The sequence below is a fragment of the Rhineura floridana genome, chromosome 4 (genome assembly GCF_030035675.1).
Source record: "Rhineura floridana isolate rRhiFlo1 chromosome 4, rRhiFlo1.hap2, whole genome shotgun sequence".
NCBI classification, from domain to species: Eukaryota; Metazoa; Chordata; class Lepidosauria; order Squamata; family Rhineuridae; genus Rhineura; species Rhineura floridana.
In genome coordinates, this window is record NC_084483.1 from 57,554,929 (window position 1) to 57,580,849 (window position 25,921).

General features: G+C 41.4%; 1 protein-coding gene across 3 annotated transcripts in view; it reads left to right on the forward strand.

Moving 5' to 3' along the window:
- Nucleotides 1–25,921, forward strand: part of ADGRB3 (adhesion G protein-coupled receptor B3) — a 784,090-nt gene that overhangs the window by 713,062 nt on the left and 45,107 nt on the right. For 2 of the 3 annotated variants that reach the window (XM_061623067.1, XM_061623069.1), the window contains 5 exons: nt 5,205–5,303; nt 5,656–5,827; nt 13,836–13,931; nt 19,389–19,428; nt 21,749–22,392. In XM_061623067.1, coding sequence (XP_061479051.1) covers nt 5,205–5,303; nt 5,656–5,827; nt 13,836–13,931; nt 19,389–19,428; nt 21,749–22,392 — 1,051 coding nt within the window. The remainder of the gene's footprint in view (nt 1–5,204; nt 5,304–5,655; nt 5,828–13,835; nt 13,932–19,388; nt 19,429–21,748; nt 22,393–25,921) is intronic. The other variant, XM_061623068.1, reaches the window with a different exon arrangement.

Consider the following 25,921-nt stretch of genomic DNA (forward strand, 5'->3'; position numbering starts at 1 on the left):
TTATTCTATACATTGAAGGGCTCCTTCCTTTTACAAAAGGGACTTGGATCCAACAGAGCATCTCGTGGAAGGGGAGACAATTTTCATTGATTTCCCCTTTCCCCTATACCCTTTTATGCTACCTCCCATGCTTTTCCAGAGGATCTTCTAATCCTCTGAAGAAGATTGGGAACACAAGATGTAGCAGAGAGAAAGAGGAATCAGCAAAACTTGACTCTTTCACTTTTGTTCAGCGGAGCATTCCATGAACAGAACTTCATTCACAGAATCTCTGCACTCAACCCATGCAGTTCCTGAGCACACAGAGCTCTAGATGAGCTTGATAATATATCAAACTATGTTATTTTAATATTAAAAGAGAAAGGGTTTCCCCCTTTGCTTTCTAGTGAAAGAAATGGATTGCCCTCTTGCCCTGAGTGGGTTGATCTCAATTGTGATAAATGAAAATTGTGTAGCAAATGTAAAATTGGTACATATAAAATGGGTGTTTCTCTCCCACCACTGTGATTTATATATGTTCATGCTGTTCCCTCCAATTTCTGTAACTTCTTCTAGCCTTCTCTCATTTGAAATGTTTCTGATAACTCTACTCAGTTAATATCACATTGCAATGGGCAAGATCCAGACACAGTTAAGCACTGTTAACTCCCATTTGCTCCAATTTAGGTTGAGTCTATACAGTCCCAGAAGCAGCCTTCCACATACTAGTTGGATGCATGGAAAAGCTGGATTCCTGCCAATTTGTTGCTGCTGCTGCTGCTGTTATTTATTTGATTTCGTACCCATCTTTCACCATAAGGTCCCAGGGCGGGTTACAGTAGTTTAAAAATACAATACTAAAATCAGTTTAAAACAAATACAATCAAGAAAATAGAGTGAGTCCTAAAAAACATATCTCAGGTGTCAAAGGCAAAGGGGTGTATAATGAAGGTGTCAGATGGACCTCCGTGGGGAGGGTATTCCAAAATTTAGGGGCTGTTCAGAAGAGGAACTGGGTGCTAGATTCAATCATCCCTGCTTTCCCTTCAGTTGATCAGCAAGATTACAGCTTCTTTTATTCAGGTAAGCACACATTATATTGGATCAGGGGTTATTGATTCAGTGGAAAAGATTTAAACATGTGCTTAACTCTCCCAGTGGGGCTTATGTGTGCTTAACTTTGACTAGATCATACCCCATGATATTTCACTATCGACTATTACTGCTTTATTTACTTGACAAGATTGCATCCTTTGAACATAATTGAATTAGCATGATAAAACAGCTCTGTTCATCAAAAGTGATCTTCAATAGCAGTTTCTCAAAAGCAGACTATCACATGAATGTTGACACATGATTTGGCCCCACTTACATTTTCTCTCTCTATACCCATATGTACGTATGACTGACTCAGGTGAAGTAGGCTCTAGTCTATGCAAGCTTGTACCACAATAGATTTGTTAATCTTAAAATGCCACAAGTTATGATTGTTGAAGTTGTCTCTGAAATGTACGGTGGTGTGAATCAGCACCCATAAGGCAGCTGTTGTCAGTTTCACATTGCAGAATTGCTGTGAAGGGGTTCTATGCATTTTCATTCAGTGAATCTGGCAATTGGTTAGAACATACAACACCCCTAAAGGTGGTGAGATATGGTTTCGCTTTCACATAATCACTGCCTCTTTAAGATGGCTTGATCAAAGTTTCAAAACTGAGCAATCCTTTAGAGCAGTGTTCTCAATACTTGTATCCTCTTCATAACCCTGAGACACTCTCAAAGCAACATAAAAGATTATCTAAACAAAATCACTCTAGTACAGGAACAGAAATTATATGGTGTCTGTATGGAACCCAGAATTGTTCATTGGGTTGTATCTGACTAAGTCCATAGCAGATTTGTTGAAATCAATAGACTTACATTAATTACTATCTTAAGCTCATTGATTTCAGTAGGTCTACTCTATGAATTAGCTGGCTATGCCCTAGTATTTTGTGGTTTCGTCCTTGTTCTTCCCTGGTGTTGTAACAGACAGCAGTTCCTGCCAAAATCCTCTGAGGCAGGACTGGTGCTGAGTAGCTGGAATTCCATGGAAGACACTTGTTAATATTCTATTCCTCCTGCTGTGAACAAAGATATAATATATAGAGAAGAACATGATGGGTGTTGTTTTGAACCTTCGCAGTATATGATGACCCTGAACATATGGCTAAGGCTAATCTAAGCATAAAGCCAAAGCTAACAAGTAAGCATAAGGTCAAGGCTAACAGGGACAATTATATACCCCAGACAATGATCTTGGAACTGTACATATTTTACATGGTTTTTGTTAGGTATTTGATTTTTCTTGTATGCTGTTTTATGGGCCTGTGGCCAAAAAGCAACATGAAAATAGATATTGACATGACATTCCCATTTCCAAGAACCTCTGTGTGTGTGTGTGTGTGTGTGTGTGTCTGTCTGTCTGTCTGTCAAACAAAATGAAACACTGACATTGTTATATTGATAATGGTGTTAATATGGGTTCTAGTTATTTATGTCTATATTTTCAACAGAAAGTAAAAAAATGGATTAAAATTATGTCTGTAAAATCGTCCATCTATGTTACTCAGATAATCTCAAGAGGGATAGGGAAAAATAATTGTTCATGTGACAAGATCTATCACTTGAACAAGCTGATCCTCCCTACCCTAGCCCTAGAAACAGCTGGGCCATTACACCAGGAGTCTGAAGTCTTTTGGGTCCCAGGGGAACACAAGAAACCTAAGGAGCTGTTGTGGGTGCCACAAAAAAATGGTGATGCTCAGAACCACCACCACACACACACAAAAGAATGGTCAAAATGCCTACACACACTTCAAAACAAATAAATTGATAAAAAGGCAGGCAACAACTCCCCCAACCAAGCAACCCCCCCAAAAAATAATCAAGCAAACCACTTTGCAACCAAATAAAAGAGAAAGGATGCAAAACACCCCCCAAATAAACAGCCAAACAAAACACAATAACAGGCAACACCCCCAAACACACACACAAAGCAGCAAAACTGGTCACAGGGCGCAGAGGCATTTTGTGGAGAAGGAGGTGAGAGAATGGGATGCCTGGAAGCCTGTACTTCACTTTCTAGTCAGTCTAGTGCCACCCATACTAAAAAGCAAAAAGGAGGAAGTTTTTGATTCTGAATTTTTAATCTACCAATTGCACCCTAAGTAAAGATTGTCTTTAAAAGTAGGCTATCTTCTGGGATGGGTAGCTTGGGAGGTGTAAGATTTCATGGGCAGATTGGGGGGAAATAAGATTTTTCTTCATTATATAAATATAAAGTGTGACATCCAATGTTGCATGAGCAGGCTTCCACTTGCACAACAGGACTTCTGCTTCCCCCTGTATCCTCCTGCACCCCTCAAAATCTGCTATGTAGGTTCCCCCAAACCTTCAGACCAGATTTGGGGGGCATACTTAGGGCTGCAGGTGGGAGAGGGAATCTATTCTCCCAATTGTGTCTGTTCTGCTGTTGTACAGACACCATTGGATTTCACCCACAGTTATTTCTGCTGGTTGATAACAAATATTCCACCATGTATTATTTATTTAATGTATTTAGTAAAATAATTTCTAGATTGCTTTTCATTTAAAAAATACAAAGTAGTTTACAACCAAGTAAAATAATACAATATATAGTATTGATTAACAAGTAGTAAAACATATCCATAAAACAAGAACACACCACAAAGAACCAGTGTGGCCTGGTGGTTAGAGAGTCGGACTGGGACCTGGGTTCAAGCTTACTGACCTTGGGCCAGTCACTGCCTTTCAGATCCACCTCACAGGGATGTTGTGAAGATAAAATAGGGAGCAGGGTTCAAGCTCACTGACCTTGGGCCGGTTACTGTCTCTCAGATTCACCTTACAAGGATGTTGTGAAGATAAATTGGGGAGGTGGAGAACCATGTGTGCCATCATTAGCTCCTTGAACATAACTGTAAGCATAAAATAAAATAAAAATAATTACAGTACCAGAATAATTAAAAACAGGCACCATTAGTCAGCAAAACACCTGGATTGTTAATAAGCAATGGAAACACATCACTGTTGACACCTGCCATATTATGGAGGGGACCCCATTCCATAACACAGGTACAATTGCGGAGAAGGCCCACCTCCCTGTTGCCATAAGATGGAGTTCTGCAGGTTGCAGCAAGGCTAACAGAGTGCCCTCAAAAGATCATCGTGATCTAATGGGTTTAAATGAGGGGAGGTGTTCTTTTAGGTAATCTGATCCTGAGTTGTTTAGGGCTTTGTATATGCTAATAACAGAACATTAACCCTAGCTCTATAGCAAACTGGCAGGCAGTCTATATTTGGAAACACTGACATTTTTATGATGGATGGAATAGCCAAGCAGTGAATTTTATTATCATAGTGTATCGGGGAAGAAGACTGAACCAATTGTTAGCTCACTTGCGATATAGTATGCTGTACAAACATGCACATCTATATTTATTAATCTTAATGCTTGTGTACTGTGTTTTACTACAGTGAAATGTCATTTTTCTAGCCTGAAATAATACTTTCATTAAATTCCATACATTTCAAACCCTGTATCCAGACCACCAACTAGCATAAATTTAGAGTAAACTAAGAAGGAGCTTATTCATTATTGTACCAAAGCTGCTTCATTCTCTCAGCCAATGTCATTGCACAGACTGACTGAACCATCTTGATTTGTGGTCATTTTCCAACTTAGTCCACTTCTTAATTAATTAGAAGTGTGCATACCCTGCCCTGTCAATTTCTCTTATTCTTACTTCCTGACTGACTGAATGATCATGGGCATATTGGTCATCTTAAAGGTCTGAATACAGGGATTTCACTTTGTGTGTCCTACACTAGCATGTGCTTGTTTACTTCAGTGTTATCAAGTGACATTTATCTCAGGACACTGTAGGCCTTTAAAAAAAAAACTTAAATGGAAGAAATAGATCTTGCATGAAGTGAAACCTCCCTCCCCCAAATAACATTAATTTTTTTTATATAAAATGTAAAACAATGTATGATACAAATAGAACTTTGTGATAAATTAGAACATTTCATCCTGAATAAATCTACTTGCTATTTTTTTCTTGCATGCCATCATATTTTAAAAGCTAAATTTCAGTAGCGACTTTTTTTGGTGACAAAAAATTCAATATTTTGTTCTTTTTTGTGGGTGTTCTGTTTGTTTGCAGTCAGATGAGTGAGCCTCATAGCGGTTTGACGCTCAAATGTGCCAAGTGTGGAGTAGTTTCAACAACAGCTTTGTCAGCCACCACCGCCAGTAATGCCATGTTAGTCCTAATCATTTACATCTTCTTGTTACAAATCTTATACAGTGCATGTGAAAAAAATGCTACAGTTATGAAAAAGTATGATTACTAATACTGAATATAGTTAATTTAAAAGAAAAGAAATGGCAACCACACTTTTTAATTCAGTTGGGGTAACGTGTAGAAATAAAATGTTGATCTTTATATATCTCTATATATTTGTCATTGGCTTTCACATTAACAAATAAGTTGCCATCCTTAAATATGTTATAGATAAAAGATATAGATATATAGGGAGAGGGCTGTATTGTCCATTCATAGTTCTGCAATGTCACTGTTGGTGCTCTTTTCCTTTCTCTCTGTCACTGTCTAGGGCATCCCTTTGGAGTTCCTGTGTTGTGTTGCCTCTCCTGGCTCTGACTTGGATGTCTGCAGTTCTGGCAATGACTGACAAGAGATCAATATTATTTCAGATACTATTTGCAGTGTTTGATTCATTGCAAGGCTTTGTCATTGTCATGGTCCACTGTATCCTCCGAAGAGAGGTAAGAGGCCACTTCCTGGTGGCATTTGTTATGAGTTCTCAGCCACTGCTGTGAAATTTTACAACTGTACTGAATGCTCAACAGAAAGTCAGTTGCATATCAAGGAAAAAGCAGCACAATTTAACAATGCTCTTTTGAAACAGACAGATGTGACAGCCTATTGAGGAAAAGAGCCCCTATGTAGCACTAACAAAGAACTAGCAAACTGATTGAAAAGGTAAAGAGATGGGTGGAAGTTGGGCGGAGTTGAAGTCAAGAGAAGCCTGATTAATTTCAAATGCAAATGTAGTAAGAGCCAAAATAGCCCAATGAGTAAAACATTTTCTTTTCCACCTTTTCTGCCGTCAAGAGGTCTTCTGTGACTCCTTCTGGTATTTCAATCAACAATAGTAAATAAAGGATCAGGCCAGATTCTGATCTAACGTTTGGTGTGTGGATGAGGCCTTCAGGGACACTATACCTGTGTCCCACTCCAAGGATGATAGCTCTCCTGCTATTATGGAGAACGATGGTCTTGGGGAAGGAGAGCATCCAGCTGAGGAAGAGGGAAACGATCCCTTAGAAGGGACCCATTCCGTGGGGGGATGACCAGCTATCCTCTCATGCCAAGGATATATCTCCGGGGGGTGGAGGGATCCTTATAGTGGGTGATTCGATCATTAGGAACATAGACAGTGGGGTGTGTGATGGGCGTGCAGACCGCAAGGTGATTCGCCTGCCTGGTGCGAAGGTTGCGGATATCGCCCATCATTTAGATAGTTTGGTAGACAGTGCTGGGGATGAGTCAGTGGTCGTGGTGCATGTTGGCACCAACGACATGGGGAAATGCAGCCATGAGGTCCTGGAAGCAAAATTTAGGTTGCTAGGTAGGATGCTGAAAGCCAGGACCTCCAAGGTGGCTTTCTCTGAAATGCTACCAGTTCCACGCGCAGGACCAGCCAGACAGGCACACCTTTGTAGTCTCAATGCGTGGATGAGACGATGGTGTCGGGAGGAGGGGTTTGGATTTGTTAGGCACTGGGGAACTTTTTGGGACAAGCTGGGCCTGTACAAAAGGGATGGGCTCCACTTGAACCAGAATGGAACCAGACTGCTGGCACTTAAAATTAAAAAGGTGGCAGAGCAGCTTTTAAAATGACTGAGGGGGGAAACTCGACAGGAGCTGAGGAAGGTCCGGTTCGGAATAAACTTCCCCCCTGGGATAAAGACCAAAGAAATGATGAAATTTTAAAAGGGGTAGGCCTAGAAGTAGGCATTGTGAGAGCAGGGGCACAGGATATAAATTCAGAAGGGCAAAATTACCACAGGCCTAACCACAAGTGCCAAAGACACTTGAAGAGAGACACTGCTTACAAGTGCCTGTACGCTAATGCTAGGAGCCTCTGAACCAAGATGGGAGAACTGGGGTGCTTGGTCTTAGAGGAGAGCATTGATATAGTGAGCATAACAGAGACCTGGTGGAATGGAGAAAACCAGTGGGATACGGTTATCCCTGGATGTAAACTATATCGGAAGGACAGGGAAGGACGTATTGGTGGCAGTGTCACTCTATACGTGAAAGAAGGCATTGAATCCGGCAAGCTTGAAACCCCCAAAGAGGTGGACTCCTGCACAGAATCGCTGTGGGTGGTGATACCGTGCCCCAGGAGTGATTTAATACTGGGAACGATCTATCGTCCCCCTGATCAAAATGCTCAGGGAGACCTGGAGATGAGATATGAAATTGAGGAAGCATCCAAACTAGGAAATGTGGTAGTAATGGGTGGCTTCAACTACCCAGACATAGACTGGCCGCATATGTGTTCCAGTCACGACAAAGAAGCAAAATTTCTAGATATTCTAAATGACTATTCCCTAGACCAGTTGGTCATGGAACCGACCAGAGGGACGGCAACCCTGGACTTAATCCTCAGTGGGGACCGGGACCTGATGCGAGATGTAAATGTTGTTGAACCAATTGGGAGCAGTGACCATAGTGCTATTAAATTAAACATACATGTAAATGGCCAATTGCCAAGAAAATCCAACATGGTCACATTTGACTTCAAAAGAGGAAACTTCACAAAAATGAGGGGACTGGTAAAAAGAAAGCTGAAAAACAAAGTCCAGAGGGTCACATCACTTGAAAATGCTTGGAAGTTCTTTAAAAACACTATATTAGAAGCTCAACTGGAGTGCATACCACAAATCAGAAAAGGTACCACCAGGGCCAAGAAGATGCCAGCATGGTTAACGAGCAAAGTCAAGGAAGCTTTTAGAGGCAAAAAGTCTTCCTTCAGAAAATGGAAGTCTTGTCCGAATGAAGAAAATAAAAAAGAACACAAACTCTGGCAAAAGAAATGCAAGAAGACAATAAGGGATGCTAAAAAAGAATTTGAGGAGCATATTGCTAAGAACATAAAAACCAACAAAAAAAATTCTATAAATACATTCAAAGCAGGAGACTATCTAGGGAGGCGATTGGACCCTTGGAAGATAAGGGAGTCAAAGATGTACTAAAGAACGATAAGGAGATTGCAGAGAAGCTAAATGAATTTTTTGCATCTGTCTTCACAGTGGAAGATATAGGGCAGATCCCTGAACCTGAACTAACATTTGCAGGAAGGGATTCTGAGGAACTGAGACAAATAGTGGTAACGAGAGAGGAAGTTCTAGGCTTAATGGACAATATAAAAACTGACAAATCACCAGGCCCAGATGGCATCCACCCGAGAGTTCTCAAAGAACTCAAATGTGAAATTGCTGATCTGCTAACTAAAATATGTAACTTGTCCCTCAGGTCCTCCTCCATGCCTGAGGACTGGAAAGTGGCAAATGTAACACCACTTTTAAAAAGGGATCCAGGGGGGATCCCGGAAATTGCAGGCCAGTTAGCTTCTGTCCCTGGAAAACTGGTAGAAAGTATTATTAAAGCTAGATTAACTAAGCACATAGAAGAACAAGCCTTGCTGAAGCAGAGCCAGCATGGCTTCTGCAAGAGAAAGTCCTGTCTCAGTAACCTATTAGAATTCTTTGAGAGTGTCAACAAGCATATAGATAGAGGTGATCCAGTGGACATAGTGTACTTAGACTTTCAAAAAGTTTTTGACAAAGTACCTCACCAAAGACTTCTGAGGAAGCTTAGCAGTCATGGAATAAGAGGAGAGGTCCTCTTGTGGATAAGGAATTGGTTAAGAAGCAGAAAGCAGAGAGTAGGAATAAACGGACAGTTCTCCCAATGGAAGGCTGTAGAAAGTGGAGTCCCTCAAGGATCGGTATTGGGACCTGTACTTTTCAACTTGTTCATTAACGACCTAGAATTAGGAGTGAGCAGTGAAGTGGCCAAGTTTGCTGACGACACTAAATTGTTCAGGGTTGTTAAAACAAAAAGGGATTGCGAAGAGCTCCAAAAAGACCTCTCCAAACTGAGTGAATGGGCGGAAAAATGGCAAATGCAATTCAATATAAACAAGTGTAAAATTATGCATATTGGAGCAAAAAATCTGAATTTCACATATACGCTCATGGGGTCTGAACTGGCGGCGACCGACCAGGAGAGAGACCTCGGGGTTGTAGTGGACAGCACGATGAAAATGTCAACCCAGTGTGCGGCAGCTGTGAAAAAGGCAAATTCCATGCTAGCGATAATTAGGAAAGGTATTGAAAATAAAACAGCCGATATCATAATGCCGTTGTATAAATCTATGGTGCGGCCGCATTTGGAATACTGTGTACAGTTCTGGTCACCTCATCTCAAAAAGGATGTAATAGAGTTGGAAAAGGTTCAGAGGAGGGCAACCAGAATGATCAAGGGGATGGAGCGACTCCCTTACGAGGAAAGGTTGCAGCATTTGGGGCTTTTTAGTTTAGAGAAAAGGCGGGTCAGAGGAGACATGATAGAAGTGTATAAAATTATGCATGGCATTGAGAAAGTGGATAGAGAAAAGCTTTTCTCCCTCTCTCATAATACTAGAACTCGTGGACATTCAAAGAAGCTGAATGTTGCAAGATTCAGGACAGACAAAAGGAAGTACTTCTTTACTCAGCGCATAGTTAAACTATGGAATTTGCTCCCACAAGACACAGTAATGGCCACCAGCTTGGATGGCTTTAAAAGAAGATTAGACAAATTCATGGAGGACAGGGCTATCAATGGCGACTAGCCGTGATGGCTGTGCTCTGCCACCCTAGTCAGAGGCAGCATGTTTCTGAAAACCAGTTGCCGGAAACCTCAGGAGGGGAGAGTGCTCTTGCACTCCTGCTTGCGGGCTTCCCCCAGGCACCTGTTTGGCCACTGTGAGAACAGGATGCTGGACTAGATGGGCCGCTGGACTGATCCAGCAGGCTCTTCTTATGTTCTCACAAGGTCCTTTTCCGCATGAGTTACTTCCACCTTCCACATAACATGCATTTCCATACAGCTTTTCCAGAGTGAAGTCGTTGAGCATGAGCCATCTAAATACTGGGATCCTGCTCATGGATCTGTCCTGGAAAATTTATGTGATTAAAAAAAACCATGTAGAGATCACTTTAAGAACTGGATAAGATATTACATTGTAAAGCTTACCTAAGTATTTAACTCCCCTCAAAGTTAATTATCTAAAGAAAAATAGATTTTTAACTGTCTATAATAGATTCCCTTTCCTCTCATCCTCAAAAACAGACCTTTTCGTACATGAAAATGTAGATTGGGTGGTGAGTAAATGAACTAGCAACCTCAGATTCTACATATAGTTTCAAATCATATCAATGCCAAGGTGAAAACAGATGTACTCATTTATTTATAAGTCTAAGAAAAAATCTTATCCTGCTTACTAATGCTGCCCAGAACAATTCTCTATGATTAGTTGGGTCTGCTTCAGGGCAGAGATGCTTCAGATGCAGTCTGGAGTTTATCACAATGTTGATTTCAAAACACTGCACACTAAACCCAGAAACTGAAGACAAGTACCACTAGCTGAGTTCGTGGGGGGAGGCATGCACCCAATCAAGTTCCATTTCTCATGCTTTCAGAGAATGGCAACTACAACTAACATCTGCCCCAGACATCATGCTCAGGTGTCAGAGATAATGGGAGTTATAGTCAAAGACATTTGAGGAGCACCAGGTTAGGGAAGGCTGCTCTGGAGTAAAAGCAAGGTAACCTTGGTACCAAACTTCAAAAAAAAGAACACCCAGCTTTTGCACACATTGTTGAAAACATTGCCTCATCAACAGCTTCACAAATAATAGTCATCAAACCACATTGCCCCTTATAAGATAACTCATGGACTAAAAAGTTTTAAACATTGTAATCTTAACCTTCTGTGTAAAACAGAAGTAAGTTCCACTGAGTACAATAAGATTCATTCCATGTTGTACGTATTTAGGACTGTAGCTGTAGTTTTTAGATTTCTCCATCTGAAAACCTACCTGACTGACTTGTGTACTTAGGAAAACTTGTGTCAACTTGCCTATAATGCTTGATTAATAGATAATGAATTCAGCATGCCACATCTGCCATTCATGCATATAAAATATGGTATGTGTCTCTCTAAGCCAAATAATAAATTTGAATGTCAAATTACTTGTCACAGATAATGTCACATCTTACAGTAAAAGTCACACCGCTTTTGCTCTTCCCATACTATGACAACAATATAAGATGCATGAAATATCAAAAACACAATTGATTATATAAGTGCAGAATAAATGCTAGTTACTTAAGTAGCAACTTTTCTATTGAACAAAGTTGTTTCTGTCATATGATACCACTCCACAAATCCCTTCCCTGGCTACCTATCCTCTTCCACATCTAATACACATTTTGTTTTGAAAGCTTTCTGTGCCTCTGTCCTCCACCCTATCTTTCTGCCCTTAGATCCCATCATATCACTGCCTGTGACCTTTGCTCTTCCAGCTGTACAGTCTTCTAGCCATCAAAAAATCTGTTTTTTGGAGTCTACATAGTCTGCCTTGCAAACCTCTATGACTGTCTCCCAGGCCTTGTTGCCATCTCTCTCTTTTCCTTCAAATCATTCGCTAGAACCCACCTCTGAAGCATTTGGCATAGCACTCCTTATCCAAAACTGATGGGAAGCTTACACAGATGTTCCATTACCCTTTCCTTTCCTTTCCTTTCCATTCACTCCCCTTTCTTGTGTCTCCACTCTCAGAATTGTCCGCTTCTTAGGAAAGGGATATGTCTTTTTTTTTTTTGCCTACTTATCTTACTCTGCAAAGTGCCTTGTATGCTGAAGGCAGTGTACAATGTTAGTGCTACTAATAATAGTAGTAGTAATAGCAATAGTGATAGTTTATTAGAAGTGCAAACTAAACCTCCAGCCCCCATCAGCCCCATCAGCCCCAGGCGGCATGGCTAGTGGGCAGGGCTAATGGAAGTTGTAGTCCATCAACATCTGGAGGGTCAGAAGTTCCCCACACCTGATGTAACTGATAAAAATGGTCACTGTCTTAAGTGGGCAGAAGTTGACATTATTTGTATTTCACTACAAGATTCATCCTGAATGGCAGTTTTTGAATTCAACCATTTTTAAACATTTTTTATAGAAAGATAGATAGATAGGGCATATATAAACATAGTCTGTTCAGAACCTAATTTAAACTATGTCAAACACTAAATATTGGTGATAAAGTGAGGAGCAGTGTTTTGCTTTCTCCTTTTTCTGGGTTTTTAATTGGACTGTATATTCATTTAAATTGCATGGACTTTAAAAAAAAGCACACGTGAGAGGAGAAGGCAAGTTATAAGAGTTTTGAATTGGTTACTGTTGCTAAGGAAACCACTTCCTTGGTACCCGCACGTTCAGCACATCTGTATCTCTTGCTCTGTCTAGCTCTGAGAGAATCTTGCAGCTTCATGTCAGAAGGGAGAAAAAAATAGAGAAGCTGCTTTAAAGAAATATACCATCAGCACTGCATAGGAGAAAAGCTAAAGGAACTGCAAGGGAAAGTTTAAGATGTTTATTCAATTGTTTTGAATAGCATACTCAAATAATGGTGATCGCTCACAAGGTGGCCATTCTTTGATAGCTCTAGGCATTTGGAAAAGACCAACAAACAAACCGTGCTAGTCAGATGAGTTCTCCACCAAGCTGGCCCATCAAAGCATTCATTTAATTCATCCTCTGATTTGTACCTTGGGGGTGTTCCTTCTGGGCCCGTTGCTGCAGTTGTACACCTGGGTGGTAGTTTTGGTTACCTTTTGTGTCTCCTGCCACATGAGATAGGGCAGGGGGGCACACAGGACAGGACTTTTGTGGTTGCATCATCACAGCTGTGGAATCCTCTTCATGGAAAAGCTCTCCTCGCCACCTTTGCTGGCCTTCCACCATGCACTAAAGATGCAGACAGGGATGTGTCTAAGAATGATTCTTGTTATAATCTCTGGTGACATAGGAGGATTCCATTGTGCTATATTTTGTTCTATCTCTGTACAGAGGATGGAGAACCTGGGCGCTCCATATGTTGCTGGAGTACAACTCCCATGATTCCTGACCATTTGCCATGCTGGCTGGGGCTATGGAAATGGGAGTCCAACAACATCCAGAAGTCCACAGGTTCCCCATCCCTATTACAGAGTTTGTTTTAGAGTGGGTCATGGGAACACAGAAAACTGCCTTATATCAGGTCAGCATATATATTCTGTCTGGCAGCAGCTCTCTCTAGGGTCTCAGGCAGAAGTCTGATTATTATTGTTCTTCTCTAGGAAGTGGTAAAACAGCAATTTGGTAAAACAGCAAACTGTGAGGGCAGTCCTACTTACCTGGGATTAAACTCCATTGAACCTAATGGAAAATTCCTACTAAGTAGTCATGTATAGATTGTGTTGTGTATTAATGTAACTGTGGTCCCAATTTAAGTATTTGCTTCAGTCCTGTCAACTACACTGTATCATCAAAAAATGGTACCATAAATGCCACTGTGTACCAACTGAGAAAACTAAAGATAAATCAGCCATGTGACTACTGTTTTGAATAATTTTGTCATATTTTAAGAGGTATGCTAAATCACTGATATCTTTCACCAGGTTCAAGATGCATTTAGGTGCCGTTTAAGAAACTGCCAGGATCCAATCAATGCAGATTCTTCAAGTTCGTTTCCTAATGGACATGCTCAAATCATGGTTAGTTTTTATTTGATCCTTGATTGCTACTCCTAGGTTACTCTCATGAATGCATATATACACAAATGCAAAGTGAACATATCAAGTATCTACAAGTCTACAGGGTTTTTTTTATTAAAGGCATTGCACAGTACAAGTCTGCCTTCATTACAGTATTTTATTTATTAGATGATCTTTTGTATATAGAATGCCCTCCCTCTTGAAATCCGGCAGGTGCCTGTATTGGTTGGAGTTTGGCATCAGCTAAAAACTTACCTCCATAGCCAGGGTTTTGGTGATGTGGGTTGTTGATATATTAGGACACCGACTTTTAGAGTAAGGAGGAGGAGCTGCAATACTTATCAGTTTTATATTGTTTTAATGTTTATTCTATCTGCTGGGTTGTTATTTTGATACTTTTCATTTGATGTACTCTGCCCTGGGAGACTTTGGTCAATGAAGGCGGTATATAAATGAATACACATACACACGCACACGCACACATGCACAAACACACAGTAAACTTATTTTACAGTTTCTGAGAGAGAACACTTGGGTCATGTAGAGTTAACAATAAGAATAAAACTTACTCTTTCCGTAGTACGTTTCAAATGTTGAAAAGTGTCTCGGGTATATTATCTCAGTAATCCTTAAAACAAGCACATAAGACAGGGAAAACATAACAGTTTTCAAATATCTGAAAGGTTGTTACATAGAAGATGGAGCAGACTTATTGTCTGTTGCTCCAGAGGGCAGGACTTGAACTAACGGGTGGAAACTGCAAGGAAGCAGATTTTGGCTAAAACTTAGGAAACTGACTAATGATAAGGCAGCTGCTTAACAGTGGTACAGACTGCCTTGGGAGGTGGTTGGCTCTCCTTCACTGGAGGTGTCTAAGCAGCAGCTATACAGCCATCTGTCAAGGATGCTGTCATTGCAAGGTTCCTGCATGGAGCTAGGTGACCTCCAAGGTACCTTCCAGTTCTAAAATTATATGATATATGATTCTATAGACCAATATTATAATTCCCATATTGTAGACTAGTGGATGAGAGTGGCTTTCTTAAGGCAAGCTCCTAGCTCAGACTGTTGGCCATAATGCTACACCATATCCATTTCTAAACTAGTAGTTACTTTGGCAGAATTTGCTTATCCTTATATCCTCCCTTTCCCATAAGCACAATGTGGAATTTGGGAATTACATTGTAAATGATACAAAGGATTACAAGAAATGAGTGTACAGCTGGTCTTCTGCACAGTCATTTGAATGCATATGGTGGAAAGGAACGTAGTGAATCCCAGCAGCTCCCTTAGAATTCCACACTAATACTGGGCAAATTGCTTTAATAATTTGTTACATCTACACATTGTAGATGCACAATGGAGCCCTTTGGAATGCTCTTCTTGGGAAGAAAAAAGAATGCCGTTGAACTTTTTATGAAACAGTTTAGCTGCATATTATGTGTATAATGTTTTATGTGTATGTGGAATACTTTATGTGGATACATTTTGTTATGTGGAGGGAGCATACAGAGCCCACTTCTCTCAGCAGCAAGCTAGGAATCATTGTATCGCTGATTCTTGTGGCTATGTAAACACAGCATTACAGGAAGACCCCATATAAGTAAGATTTTTTTTTTCCGGTGGCACACTTAACAGTCTGCCGCCTTCTGATTTTTTCACTTGGGCTAAAAGATTCCTTGGCATATCCCTACATCTGAGGTAAAAGGCATCAACAATCCAGCAGATTATGTTTTAGTGATGAGGATGAAGTGGAGTAAAAACACTGGGTATCTAACTAGTTAACTAACAGCCCAATCTTGAGTTTAAGTGAACACCGGCACAGAGAATGTACTATTAGGCACCCAGAGCAGATTCTTCCAGTACCACCACCCCATTTCACATACCGCATGCAACATATAACTAGGCTCCTTTGGGAGAAAGGGAGAGAAATAAATTTAATAAATAATAAGCAAATAATGTTGTGAGTGTGGATGATCCCTGTGAGTCCCCTTCTAGCCTCTGATTTGGAATCCTGTGCCTTGGGGTGAGGGGCTGGCTCTGCTGGAGTTTTTTTTGTTAAGCTAATAGCACGGCCAGGTTGTTAATGGGTCTATTAGGTGCCCTCCGTGGCACAGAGTGGTAAGCGGCGGTAACGCAGCCGAAGCTCTGCTCACGGCCGGAGTTCAATTCCAACAGAAGAAAGAAGTTGAATCTATGATAAAAGGGTTCGAGGTCCACTCAGACTTCCATCCATCTGTGGTCGATAAAATGAGTACCCAGCATATGCTGGGGGGTAAAGAAAGGCCGGGGAAGAAACTGGCAATCCCACCCCATATATATGATCTGCCTAGTAAACGTCACAAGACATCACCCTAAGAGTCGGAAACGACTCACACTGTAAGTGCGGGGACACCTTTACCTTTACCTTTAGGTGCCCAGCAGCTAACGAATGGGCCAGGAAGATCCTTTTGTCATTGAAACTCTTCAGGAGAGCCTCCCCCCCTTCTGGAGGTTAGCAGAGGTTTGTGCTTTGAGTGTGTTTAGAGTTGTCTGGAGAAAGGCTGGGGAGGCAGGCAGAGAGGCTGGCTCTCTGCACGATGGCTTTAGGATGCCTCCTGTAACACTGATGGAAAAGCTGGATATTGGACTGCTGATGCCTTGAACCCCTCCATCCTAAGCTCAGGTTGGAATGTGTGTAAATAAATAAACCATATTTCATAAAGACACCACAGTCTCTGCTGACCTTCTTCCCAAGGAAACCAAACCCAGAGCGAGCACAGGGACCCGTGAAATCTCACCGCTCGGAGATTGGGGAGGCGCGCAACAATAATAACTTGGTTGTTGCCATTTCCATGGATGCTCCCGGGCCATTCTCAGGAACATATAAAATGTTATTGAGCTTCCTTGCATGTGCACAAAAGACTTCCTAAGGGAGCAGCCTCTGCTTTTAAATGCACCAGGAAACTCAACAAGGTGGGCAGGATGGCCTTCCATTTTTGTTTTCTGTACAGTACTTGCACTTGATGAGTGTTATGCAAAAGCAGAGGCTGCTCTTCCAACATTTAAAGTGACATGCTGCTATTTTTGTGATAGAAGTTACACTTTAAATTCCTGTGTTATCATTTTGGTGGTCAGAAAATGCTCTCTGACAACAGTTTTAGTAACAGAAGCTCACCTTTAAGGAGAGGTAATTTACTGGGCCACAGTTGTGGACCTCTGTTAAGGGTGAGTTGGCTGAATCACATTCTGCTAGTATAATGAGAAATGGATGAGTAAGCTCTATTGCATAGCTAATTAGAAAAGGGTTTAACAGACTGACTTGAAACCTGGCAGTGTAGGAGAGGTATGTTTGAGTATGGTCCATGCTGCATTTGGGGTAGAATTGATATGAAATGGCATGTTTTGAATGAGGTAAATGTTTGATAGGACAATCTGGCAAGTTGACAGGTGGTGTGTGTTTTGTTCCATAGATTTTGTTGGAGTGGTTTTGAGGAAAAGATTTCTCCATCTGCATGTTTTATGAAACAAGCTGTTGTTTTAGGTCAAGGTCAACATCTAGTATATTTCATTACCAGGAGTTTTTATTACCTTTTATTAAAAGGTTGCTTTTATTAAAAAGGCATTTTTCTCTTAGTAAATGGAATTTCATACAGGTGTCTCCTGCACACGCTCAGCATGAACCTGTTGTGCGAGAAGGTTAAGTGGAGGGTGGGGGCTGAATGCCAGAAAATTACAACTATTAAGGGCCACAACTTTAACAGATACATTATTTAGGCACTATTGTTATAGTATAAGAACATAAGAAGAGCCTGCTGGATCAGGCAGTGGCCCATCTAGTCCAGCATCCTGTTCTCACAGTGGCCAACCAGGTGCCTGGGGGAAGCCCGCAAGCAGGACCTGAGTGCAAGAACATGATATGTTATGATATGCTATCCTATGGTTAGATCCAGCTTCATACCAGGCGGCTAGATAGCTGTCAATGGCAGAGGGGTGGACATAAATCCCAGATTTATCTGTTCAGAGGAATAGACATATGGAGCCTATAAAACTGAAGCTATTATACAACTGAAGCTACCATTCTATCTTACAAGTGTCCAACTGGCAGTCAATCCAGATAGAATGACAGAGCTGGAAGACCTGGCATGACCCTTTTTACTGTTATTTATTTAACAAAATTTATATACCACCTGAATGTAGAAAACCTCTAAGCAGTTTACAATTTTTTAAAAAAATTATCAGGAAAATAGTTAAATGCAAGTAAGAACATTTTAAAAACAATTAAAACAGCACTAGACTAAAAAGAGATTAAAACACATCAATATCTATGTGTCTGGATAGGCTTGCCTAAACAAAAAAGTTGTAAGCAGGTGCCAAAAAGAATACAGTGAAGGCTCTTGCTTGATGTCAATAGGCAGGGAGTTCCAAAGTGTAAATGCTGCTGCATTAAGAGAACGATTTCTTACAAATGCCGAATGAGTATTAAGTGACACCTGTAACAGTGCCTGTTCCATAGAACAAAGTGGTCAAGTGGGCACATATGGGGTAAGGCCCTCCCACATGGCAAATGGCCCCAAGCTGTTGAGGGCTTTATATTCCAGTAGTCACACCTTGAACTTGGCCCGGTAACAAATTGGCAACCAGTGAAGATCTCTGAGTTCAGGAGTTATATGCTGAGAGGGTCTCGCTTCTGTCATTAACTGTGCTGTAGCATTCTGCACTAATGGCAGTTTCCAGGTCAAGCACAAGAGAAGCCCCACATACAGTATAGCCCCTTAACTGCTATAATTTCCCAACTTTTGGAGCTTGAATGGAAAGCCCTTAATGCAATATGTTAAATCAATTTTTTTAATTAATTGAATTAAGCCATAGTCCAGTGCAGGCATGAACAACAACTCTGGGATTCAGTCTGATTTGTAAGACCTGAATTTAATCCAGTGTACTCCCACTGATTTCAACAGGTGTGATAGCCTCTTCCACCAACCCACTAAGATTGAACACACTTCAAGCCATGGAACTCAGTGAGGACAAATCAGCTCAAATCCCACAACTATACTTTCAGTGGGTATAGCAGATAATCTAAATCAGCTTAACTCCATCTGCGTTGTATGAACTAGTTTGTGACTGGGCTCTATGAATATGCAGGTACTTTAGGTATAGCTCAGGATGTTATAAGAGAGCGTTTTTAGCTGCTACCGCCATTCCACATGACCCTCTGTTCCTGCAAAACACAGAATACAAGCAACATATGGCCTCGTATCATCACACTGTGTATCACCCCACCATCACCTCCTTTTGCACTACTCATTGATAGAGGTGCGGTAGTGCCCTGTGCAGTGATGACATGTCATATATTGCATTAGAAATAGTGAGGAATGAGAGCTGAGGCAGCAGTTCTGTGTCACATTCAACATCTAGCTTGACCTTTAGTAGATGATAATGCTTTTCTTAATTAACTTTTATTTGTTATTGTTACAGACAGACTTTGAAAAAGATGTGGACATTGCCTGTCGATCAGGTAAGGCTGTCAGATTGCCATTTTAATGTAGGCAAATCAGACAGGAAGTCCCTTTGTTATTATGAAAAGAAGTGGCAAATATACATTCAGGCAAGACTTTTACTGCCAAAGTCATTTACCAACATGGAGATAAGAAGCTTCTTGAAAATGGAAATGGCCTGCTTTCAAGTCGATTCCGATTTATGGCGACCCTATGAATAGGTTTTTCATGATAAGCGGTATTCAGAGGGGTTTTTCCCATTGCCTTCCTCTGAGGCTGAGTGACTGGCCCAAGGTCACCCAGCGAGCTTCATGGCTGCGTGGGGATTTGAACCCTGGTCTCCCAGAGCGTAGTCCAACCTTGTAACCACTACACACACTGGCTCTCCAAGAAGTTTCTGAACAGGATATCAATACTGGATGTCACAGCCAAAATTATATTTCGGTATCCAGAATGAATATGACAAAATGTACATGGCAGTGCAGGCAGAAGGTTCTGAAAATTTAGTCTGTGTTTTCTAGTAATCTTAATGAGCATGACCAAAGAGGCCAGGGTATACAAAGAGGGAGGAGTCTAATAAATGTCCAACCCTTATGTGCAGCAGGCTTGAGAAACAGCTCCTTGTAAGCTTCTCAGCCTGTAGACAGCAGAGCTCTTGCATCTGCAAGCATTCATTGGATTGGGGTAATTGTATGCAGCTAGATTATCATGGTGATTTAGTAAGAAGCCTTTGAAAAGCTGCTTGTTATAGGAATAGCAATTAAACAAGCACACACAGCCCCACTATCTATTCCATCCCCCCAAAAACATCTTTCTGAAAATACAATTAATACTATACCAAATTAAAGTGTATTTACCATTCTTCTGAATTTAATGCAAATTGCCATCACTGAATTCTAAAAACTGAATTTTAAATGGTTTAGAGTTTCTTTCTGATTGTGCTTGCTAAAAAGGGTTTGTGATCAGCAGTTTGCTTTGCCATTTAACAAAGCATAAGAAAGGAAGTGAGATATTCCTCTGGTTCTAATCCTGTACTCTGCTGTGCTAGCAAAGAGTCACCTGGCTATGGATTGTTCCAGTCAGTGTACTAGAGCAACACTGAAAACAATATATTAATGTTAGTTGTATACCATGATGCATATTTCAAACTGCATTGTTTCATTGTAATATAAACATTTGTAAATTCCATCTGCATTTCACAATAATGCCTTTATCACCCTTCCTTAGTACTTCAGTAGTACTGTGGTTTTTAGATGTAGATTTTAAGAACATGAGCATCCAGATCAGCTCCCTTATGATCGAGTAAATGTGGCATTACTTTTTTTGAGCATTCATGATTAGAAATTGAACAAAAAAGAAAAAAATACCTTGCAGAAAAAGATTGGGCAGACATGACCAGATTTTGTGGTGTATAAATCAAGGGATTTATATTTTACTCTTCTAAAAATGAGAGACCTAATAGGAGGTGACTGGGTGAAGCAACTTGATATGTGTGCTTAGAAATAGTGTAATGACCACTTTGCATTTTCTAAAATGGATTTTCTCCTTTTCTGTTAAGTCATACATTTTTAGAAGAGTTGAAATGGCTTAGTCTCTTCTATACATATCCTTGCTTCAAGGCAAATAGTCCTTGTTTAATTGAAAATGGAAAGACAATCACATCTGTCTGAACAAAGTAGGTTGTCTCCATGTATATGCCTGTGTACTGTGATAAGTGTGATGTCTGGGCCTCTAGTAACTTCAGCTACCAAAAAAAGGAACAAATCCAAATCATAATATATCCCAAAATGATAATACTTTTCCTTGTTATTTACTGGCATTATTGCATTGCTTAAAGCTTGCCCTAAATCAGGGGTGGCTAACTCCCAATTCAGGGGCCTGATTTTTCTTGGTCCCCAAGACACCACTGATTTTGGCAGGGGCAAAAAGAAAATAAATTAAAGAAGACGTATCACAGGGATGGACAGAACTCAGCACCCTGGCAGGAATGTAAATTGCCCCTTCCTCAGTCATCAGATCAATAATTTGATGACCAGAGTAGGGGCGATAACCCCCTTCCTCAACTGAAGTGCACAGTTAGCTGAGAAAGGAGGGTTGTGTTCATGTGTGTCTATGCTTGTCTGTTGTGAGAGTGTAGGGTGGCCACACCCACCTTTGATCATACCCACCATTAGCATGCAGCCCCAGGAGGGTTAGCCAAGGATGAATACCTTCCTTGGGCCAAAAAAAGATAGCCACCCCTGCACTAAATTAAATTGGGAGGAAGACATCTTTGCAGCCAGAGTGAAAACTACCTGTGGGACCATTTAAATCCTTGTGGCCCTGCTTTCTCATTCACAGTTCTCCATAAGGATCTTGGACCCTGCAGAGCAGCTACAATAACAGGAACCCTTTCTAGAATCTCACTGAATGATGATGAAGAGGAGAAACCTGCAAACCCTGAAGGAATGAGCTACTCAACGTTGCCTGGGAATATAATTTCTAAAGTTATCATTCAGCAATCTGGAGCCATGCATATGCCCATGAGCATGAGTGAGCTTGCCAATCAGTGTCTGAAAAAAGACAACACAGAGCTGCGGCGGACTGTGTATTTATGTACTGATGACAATCTGAGAGGTGCAGATATGGACATCGTCCATCCTCAGGACCGAATGATGGAGAGTGACTATATTGTCATGCCCAGAGGCTCAGTGAACACACAGGCATCTCTAAAGGATGACAGCAAATTGAATATAGGCATGGAGACCTTGCCTCATGAAAGGCTCTTGCACTACAAAGTTAATCCTGAATTTAGTATGAACCCCAGTGTAATGGACCAGTTCAATATGAGTTTAGATCAACATCTCCCTACCCAGGAACACATGCAGAACTTGTCTTTTGAACCCCGCACAGCAGTTAAGAATTTCATGGCTTCAGAAATGGATGATAGCACAGGACTAGCAAGAAGTGAAACTGGATCAACCATATCAATGAGTTCTTTGGAGGTCAGTGTTATAAAAACTATGTGTATGCATCATGTTGTCCTAAGTGTGTTGAATTTAGGTAGTTATGGGTCTTTGACCCCCTTTGTACACACAGCAGTCGCAGCAGCAACATGGAAGCACCTTCCCCATGGTACAATTTTACATTGCTGCAGAGTATGTGTGAATATCAAAACCGCATTTGTGGGACTGATCATTCACTAATCCAGTGAGAAAACACAATGAGATACATCTATCATTGATTTTACACATTCATGGACAATAAGTCTATCAGTGGCTGCAAGTCATGATGGTTGTGTGTTGTTTCCTAGTTCAGAGGAACTAGGCCTCTCAAGTATCAGTCTGTTGGGAACAATTGGGGAAGGGGGGCTATTGTGCTCATGCCCTCTTTGTGGACTACTTTTTCAGCCCAAGGGCCACATTCCCTGGTGGGCAACCTACTGGGAGCCATATGCCAGGGAATTTTACCTTTGTACAGAAGGCTAGTTTCAGCTCACATTTGCACAAGCCCTCTTTCCTCCATGCAGGCAAGCAAGAAGCATTATCAGGGTTCAAGGATCAGGCAACAACACTCAAGGAGGGTGCAAAATAGGGCTGGTGAGGGTTGTGGCTTGGGGAAGGGGTATGACCTGGAAAGAGTTTTAAGTGCCAGGCAGAGAGGCCTGGAGGGCTGCATTTAGCCCCTGGGCCTGAGGATCCACATCCAGGAATCTCTTCCCTCTGTGGCCTCTGGTATAATTCGTTCCCAAGGACAGGCTGCTGCTGCTTCAGTAAAGCTGGCCCAGAAACTAGCACAATGTCCATATTATCAGGAGCACCATGTGGGCAATTTGGGGTCTTCTGTCTGGATGGTGGAGATTTGTGACCCAGAAAAGTTCATTTTTTAAAGGCAATAGACAAAATCACAGTCGGGTTACTGACGACTGTCCCAGAATGGATGGAAGAAAATGGGGAGCTGCAGTGAACTGAAGGCTGACAGACCTCATCGGAGTGGGGGGCATGAATGAGGAGGAAGAGCGGGGCAAAGGAAAGAAAGCTAGAGGTGTTAGCTATTCTTCTGTCTGCTGAGACATTCAAAGGAAGGTAGGGCATGTAAGATCCTCGGTGACAGGGTAGATCCAAAGGCAAGGAGAGCAGGTGTTCCCAAGCTACAACAGAGCCTTTGCCAAACAGGACTGTGGGAGGCAGAGGTGTACAAGCAGACTCCCGGCTGGGGTCTTCCAGCTTGCCTTTAGGATTGCTCTCAGAAAGTATACATAGTTCAGAGATCCAAAATAGTTCAGTGCTGAACCCCCAGCCTGTTTTATGCAACTCTTTCCCCTACCCCCACCCCCATGTAAGTGGGGTGTATTTTTCTGCCACTTTTGCAAGGGGAAAGAACTTGGGTGCAATTTTTCTGGGAAGTGCAGGGGGGGTTCTCTCTTCTTCTTGCTTTTTACCTTTAAATATTATGAGGTGGCCAAGTGCTGTGTGTTCTGCTAATCCTTTGCCAGCTTAGCAGCTATGAACAGACAAGATGAAAGCCAGAGGCTATCTGGAAATAAAACTCTTTCCCTGCCCGCTGTTTATCTGCTTCAAATGCGCTCCTTCAACGTGGCTTTTCTCCATGCAAGATTTTAAATGTGCATTTGAAAGGCAAACATGGATAAGGATTATAAACCTCCATTTTGGAGTGATTTGTAATGTGGAAACAGGATGTTGGAAAGGTTATGCACCCCTTTGTCCCTCCCTTGTTTCACCAGTCTCAAACATCACCTCCGAAACTCTTTTTCTTAATCATCGTCAGAGGATTAACATGCATTTGTACAAAACATGTAGTTACTTCCTTGGTTGTAAATGCACCATAACTCATGAGGGTCTGCAGTTGGCTGGAATCCTACAGTTGTTTATATCTATTTTAAATGAGAAGGGTAATGATGTTGGATGGGAAGAGATTTCACATTAGTAGGCTTAGTCAAGCAGTAAGAGGATATGACACAGGGTGAATTTATCAGCCACAAGACCTTCATGAAAGACCAGGAAGGGAAGGGAAGTTGAATGAGAAGGGAGCTGCTGCGTGGGAGAAGAGAAGAAACTGGACCACATATGAGTGGGCTTCTTATTATACTTTTCATTTTTATGAGAATTTTGTTTATTATTATTATTACTATTTTCAAATATATAAACTATCAAGAGGGGCAGGTTCTGCTTTCTATTCCCTGGAACAGGCTGCCAAGTTCTTCCTGCACTGGAATTAAATGGCAGGGAATTAAATGGCAGATTTTGGGATCCGCACCCACAGTAGAATTTCTGCAATAATTACCAACATTCTGGTGGTTTATTTTTATTTTATTTAAAATATTTTTATACGAGAGTAAAACACAACTTAAGAAAACAATACATTAAAACAATGTAAAGTAAAAAAAACACATAACGACAGACTAGTAAAATGCAGACAGTAACCACAGGAGCCAGACATCTCTCAAGGCTTGGTATATCAACCTAGGTAAATAAATGAGATATCGGGGTGCCAAAACCTCAGCATAGTTGTAGCCTGCCGTATTTCAGAGGGGAGATGGTTCCACAGGCTGGGTGCCACAACAGAAAAGAACCACCAGAAGGGCCTTGTCCTAAGATCTTAATAACTAGACAGGTCTATATGGTTAAAGACATTCCTTCAGATAACCAGGTCTCAAGTTGTTTAGGGCTTTATGAGTCAACAGTAAAACCATAAACTTGGCCTAGTATCAAATTGGCAGCCAATGCTGCTCTTTCAGCAAAAGTGTTCCATGATCACAGCAAACTACTTCAGTTAGCTGCCTAACCACTGCATTTTACACAAACTACAGCTTCTAGACCAACCTTAAGCACAACCCCTCACAGAACACATTACAGTAGTCCATTCTTGAGGGTACCAGCACATGGATTGTTATGTCCAATTTATCTCTGTCCAGAAGCCGTACACCATCCAAACCTGGGAAAAGGCGCTCCTAACCATTGGAGCTTCCAGTGATAATGATGGTTCAATGACCATCCACAGATTACACATTTGCTCATTAAAGGAACGTGTAGTCTCATCCAGAATGAGTCAAACTGCCTAATTCCTACACCCAGGAACCGCATTCCCACAAGGCCTCCATCATCAGACTTTAGCTTCAGATTATTGGCTCTCATCCAGCCCACCACTGCATCAAGGCACCAGTCCGAGACTTGCATGGCCACACCTGATTGAGTTGTAACAAGCAGAGTTGGGTGTCAGCCACATATTGATGTCACCACACTCCAGATTCCTAATGATTGCTCCCAAAAGCTTCAAACAGATGTTAAATAGCATTGGGGATATCATCCTACAGCATAACAGATAAGATGCAAAAGAATAATGACCTAATGCCATCCTCTGAACTTGGCCCTGGAGGAAGGAACAGAACCACTGTAATACAGTGTGCCCCGCTCCCAACCCACACAGCCATTTCAACAAGATATCATGATAGATCGTATTAAAAACTGCTGAGCAATCGAACAAGAGCAACATGGTCATGCTCCCCTGATGAGA